General features: G+C 46.3%; 1 protein-coding gene across 1 annotated transcript in view; it reads left to right on the top strand.

Moving 5' to 3' along the window:
- The window catches only part of TADA1 (transcriptional adaptor 1), a 15,182-nt gene extending 10,758 nt beyond the window's left edge, over window positions 1-4,424 (top strand). The window contains exons 5-8 of the mRNA XM_027658334.1: window positions 661-870; window positions 1,860-2,011; window positions 2,948-3,110; window positions 3,982-4,424. Of these exons, the coding sequence (XP_027514135.1) occupies window positions 661-870; window positions 1,860-2,011; window positions 2,948-3,110; window positions 3,982-4,134 (678 nt within the window). The 3' untranslated portion in view covers window positions 4,135-4,424. The remainder of the gene's footprint in view (window positions 1-660; window positions 871-1,859; window positions 2,012-2,947; window positions 3,111-3,981) is intronic.
- Window positions 4,425-4,658: the final 234 nt, after the last annotated feature.

The raw sequence follows: 4,658 nt of genomic DNA, 5'->3' as shown, positions 1-4,658 counted from the left end.
GAGTAGTGAAAGTGCACAGGAAAACTAGATTATGAATTTCAGAACTGGAATTGGGCTAAGTTTAAAGCTTTAGAGGATGTAAGAATCAATCACACAAATCTAGGATCATGGTTTTTAATCTTGATGTAAACTGTATTGTTATTCTGTAAAAATATACCCTTTTGTACAAGAAATTACTAAATGGATGAAAACACTTCAAGGAGGAGGTGTCTGAGAGATGTGAAAGTCCAGTCACTGGCCTGGATAGCATGAAAGGAGGTAAGGACAGTGGCTGACTACATTTTTGGGACCTTCAGGAGAGTAAAATGAATCTAGCAGGGGGAAGGTGCAGAGCAGACCAGGGCAGGTGACTGTTCATGTCTTGTGTTTTTACACTGTAGAATTTCTTGCTGCAGGATGTTGTGGATACCCAAAGTTTAGGTGGTTTGGGGTGCTGCTGGACAAGTTCATGGTCTGTTTAATTAAAGGACACTAACACTGACTTAGAAACTTCTTTACTCACAAATCAGTGGGGGTTGGGAGAGTGTTCTGGGAAGTAGTATCGCTCTGCAGTACATTTTTATAGGTATATGCTTTCTGACTGGAGAAGGGATGTCCCCTTGATGAACCAAAGGGTCTGAATGAATATTATCTTACGCTTTAACGTTGTATCCATGACAGCACCGGTTCCAGCCTCAGAATCCGCTGTCGGGAGCCCAGCAGTTTGTGGCAAAGGATCCTCAGGAGGATGATGATTTGAAGCTGTGTTCTCACACCATGATGCTTCCCACACGTGGGCAGTTAGAAGGAAGGATGATTGTAACTGCATATGAGCACGGGCTGGACAATGTCACGGAGGAGGCAGTGACTGCGGTTGTTTATGCTGTGGAGGTGAGGCCGGGCTGGGCAGGGCAGGAGTGGTGCTCTCCTGACACCTGCAGCACAAGGCTCTGTTTGCAGTTTGGGGTAGGGGGTGCCTCAATGTGAGGAGAAAACCTGCTTCTCCGATTGTTCTTTAATTGCCTGTTTTGCCTCAGAGTTAGGTGAGGATTAAAAGTCTTCCAGATTTGTGGTGTCCCAGAAGTCTTGGACTTCTGCCTGCAAGTGTTAATTTTGAAGTACTTGTACATGAAGAACTCCGGGTGTGCTTAAGTAGCTGTTTTGGAAAGTGCTGTTCCTGTCACTTAAAAGAAGGGACAGAATGGGAGTGCCAGTTGGAACAGTTCTATAAAAAGTAATCCGTTGCAGGCACAAGTGTCTGGCCTGGACGTGAAGTGACAGGATCGGGTGATACCTGCAGGTGAAGCACCTGCTGGTCTTGACCATCAGTGGTGCATCACTTGGCCTATCCCAGGAATGACACAGCCACTGCTTGGAGTGTTGGTGTGTGAATGGTTTTCTGCACATGGGATGTGGAGGCCAACCCAAATTCCCCCTCTGGGAGTGAGGCCAAATTAAGAAGGTGTCTGCTTGTTTCTTCAGACCATTGCTTCTCCAGCACTTCTCAGGCAAGTGAAAAAGCCTGAGTGTGGTGGCTTTTCACTGTTGTTTCAAGGCCTGTATTTCAGTTCAAGTGTAACATCTAGTGTCAATTATGAAGTCTTAACCTTTTATCAGAGGGATCAGAGGTTGGGAATTTCCTAGCATTTAAGAAACCCCTTTGACATTTGAAGCAGCACATCATGTATTAAAGTACAGTTCACAGGCTGATGCTTACAGTACTCCCACAAACATACTGTAACCTGTCCACATACTGGTTCCCTTCCATCTTTAGGTCCCTGTGGTCATAGCAGCACTATTTCTGTCTTGCCAGTTGGTGAGGCACTTCTAGCCATGAGTGAATCAATCAGCACATGTAATAAGATTGTCTTCTGTTGCAGAACCATCTTAAGGACATTCTGACATCCGTGATATCCAGGCGGAAAGCCTATCGTCTGAGGGATGGCCATTTCAAGTATGCCTTTGGAAGCAATGTCAACCCTCAGCCATATCTGAAGAACAGTGTTGTTGCTTATAACAATTTAATTGAGTGGTAAGGAGCTAATTTAAATGGATTTTGCTAGTCCTGAAGTCGCTCCATGGTTCAGTTTCTCCTTTTACTTAGTAGGATGTGTTAATGGTGTTTCACACACTAGGAAGGTATGGCATGGCATGGCATGGAGGACTGTACAGCTAAACAGGGAGGGAGAATATGGGGATTTCTCAGCATTGGACTTTAGGATGGTGTTAGGTGTCTCTTCCTTACCTGCACTTGTCCATCAGTTTATTTATTATTGCTTTTTGGAAACTTTAATAACAGAGGAATTCTGCTGCTCTCAGGGAAACAGCCCCTGGGCAGAAGAGCTCTGCTTTTGGGGGGGCACAGCTGTTGTGCCATAGGATTGAAATGTCAGTGAGAACCTGCAGCACACTGCCATCCTGTCACTCCTGCATCCAAATGTATTTATGGCTCCTTGGCATGACTTTCCAGCTAGCAGAGCTTCAGGGTCATTGTGTTTGGAGTCTCAATGTCAAACAGCTTGTGCTGTGCATCTGACAGCATGTGTGTGTATGAGAAGGCAGTTGTGTTTGTCTGTGGCAGCTTCCAGCAGTTGACAGGAGGTTGTGAGTGCTTTAAAATTTGCTTATAACACTGCAAACAACTCTGCCTAATGGCCAATGTTTCAATTTAATGTTGTGTGTGCCTTAATTTTTATGCTGGGTAAAAACCGCTGTCTGTAAATAACAAAAGTTGCACAATGGAGATCAGTTAAGCAGGGTTGAGGCATGTTGAGGATCAGTCTGTGATGTTTCTGTTAAATGGGAATTTCAAAGAAATGCTTAGTAGAACTGAAAGAATTTTATGTACACATGGTTTAAGTCAACTGATACAGAAAAACAAGTCCTGGGGCCAGGCCCCTGCTGTGTGACTCCCAAAGCTGGTGGTGTTTTGGTGACTGGAACGTTTTCCTGCCTGCTCTGTCCCCAGCCCTCCAAGCAGCTCGACACCCTCGGCTGGTCAGAGCCTGACCCCGCAGCCCCCTCCTGACGATGCTGAGCAGCAGGCAGCCCTGCTCCTGGCCTGCTCTGGGGACACCCTGCCAGCCTCCCTCCCGCCAGTCAACATGTACGACCTTTTCGAGGCCTTACAGGTGAGCTGATTTCTCCTCCTGGAATCTCTTTCCCTCTCAGATTTACAATTCCTTGCCTTTGATTTGTTCCCACTCTTAGGTGTTGGGTAACATAATCAGCTCATGGTTTAATGGCTCTTCTGCTCCCCTTGGTCAGAGGGCTGATGAGGAGATCCTTGTCTCACACCTCTGCAGCAAGACTGCAGTGATTATATCAGAACTGATCTAGACAGATTTTGACAGTGCTGCAGCCAAATAACTTGTCTGGCATTTCCCTTCTTAGTCCTCATGTTCTACCTGAGTACTTAGAGGAATATTTTGCTCCTGGCATGCAGGCTCCTGCAGTGGGTTAGCTGTGATCACTCTAACCATATCTGCGGTAGGCTGGGTGGATCTTCAGTGGAGATTTATGCCCGTGGTTCCCTCCTGCTCTGGCAGCTCTGGGGACATCGAGACTGCTTTGGATATCTAAAATTCACTGTGAGAAATTCCGCCTTGATGATCTCTGCTATTGTGAACAGACCTTGGCATTTTGTCTCACAGCTGTGAAGACAGACCACAGAACTGTAATCAAGCATTCATGTCATGTTGAGTCAGGTAGAATTGTTGTTTCTAAGGGTTTGATGACAAATTACTGATTGTCATCCCAAGAGCCAAACGATGATTTCCTTACCATGCTACTCCCTTCCAAAGTGGTGTGACAGCTGGTTGTGCTGCGGTGGCTGGTGTGGCAGTGCTGGCAGGAAGCAGCTCTCCATGTGAGACAGCCTGCATTCCCACTCTGCAGGGCTGGCACTCAGAGCATCCTGTGGTAGAGGGAGGTTATTCCCTGGGCAACATAAGGAAATGTGTATGAAAGCCTGAAACGTTGTTTTCTAACATGTGTTTCCAGGTGCACAAAGAAGTTATTCCTGCACACACTGTCTATGCTCTAAACATCGAGAGAATTGTCATGAAACTCTGGCATCCAAACCATGAGGAGCTACAGCAGGATAAGATCCATCGGCAGCGCCTGGCAGCAAAGGAGGGCCTTCTCCTCTGCTAGAGCTGGGCAGCTGTGTCAGCCCTCAAGTGACTGCAGCCCTGTTCCTGGGCCTTGTCATTCACATGCTTCTTACAAACCCATGTCAGCATTTCAAGGATGACATAAGTTATGAGTCGGCTTTTCCTATGGAAATATGACTGAGTTGTGGGACACTTTCTCTGCTTCCTCAGAGTCATGTGCCATGGAGTACTTGCAGCAATCCCACTGAATTGGAAAGAAGCAGCAAGATATTTGTTTGCGAAGACTGTTTTTAGTAAAAATAAATGTGAGTGGAAAAAGTTGGTTTTAAATGAAGTGTGCTTTTGTTTTCTTTTGTGAGTGCGAGGAATCTGTCTCCTTGCCCTCCCCTCTCAGGTAGTTTCTCTCCTGAGCTTGCACTCCAGGGGCCTTGTCCAGCTTCTGTTGCACCTGGTGGGTGCAACATTCATTTAACTGGTAACAGGGTGGGCTCTTGTGAAGATGAGCAACTCTGTAAGCTGACATTGTCTCTTTTCTACCAGGGGAACTTCTGGTTAGAAACTGAG

This window comes from Corapipo altera, unplaced genomic scaffold (genome assembly GCF_003945725.1).
Source record: "Corapipo altera isolate COAL_440 unplaced genomic scaffold, ASM394572v1 79, whole genome shotgun sequence".
In the NCBI taxonomy this organism is placed as follows: Eukaryota; Metazoa; Chordata; class Aves; order Passeriformes; family Pipridae; genus Corapipo; species Corapipo altera.
The sequence above is the reverse complement of the archived record's forward strand: the minus strand, read 5'-3'. Positions and strand labels throughout refer to the sequence as shown.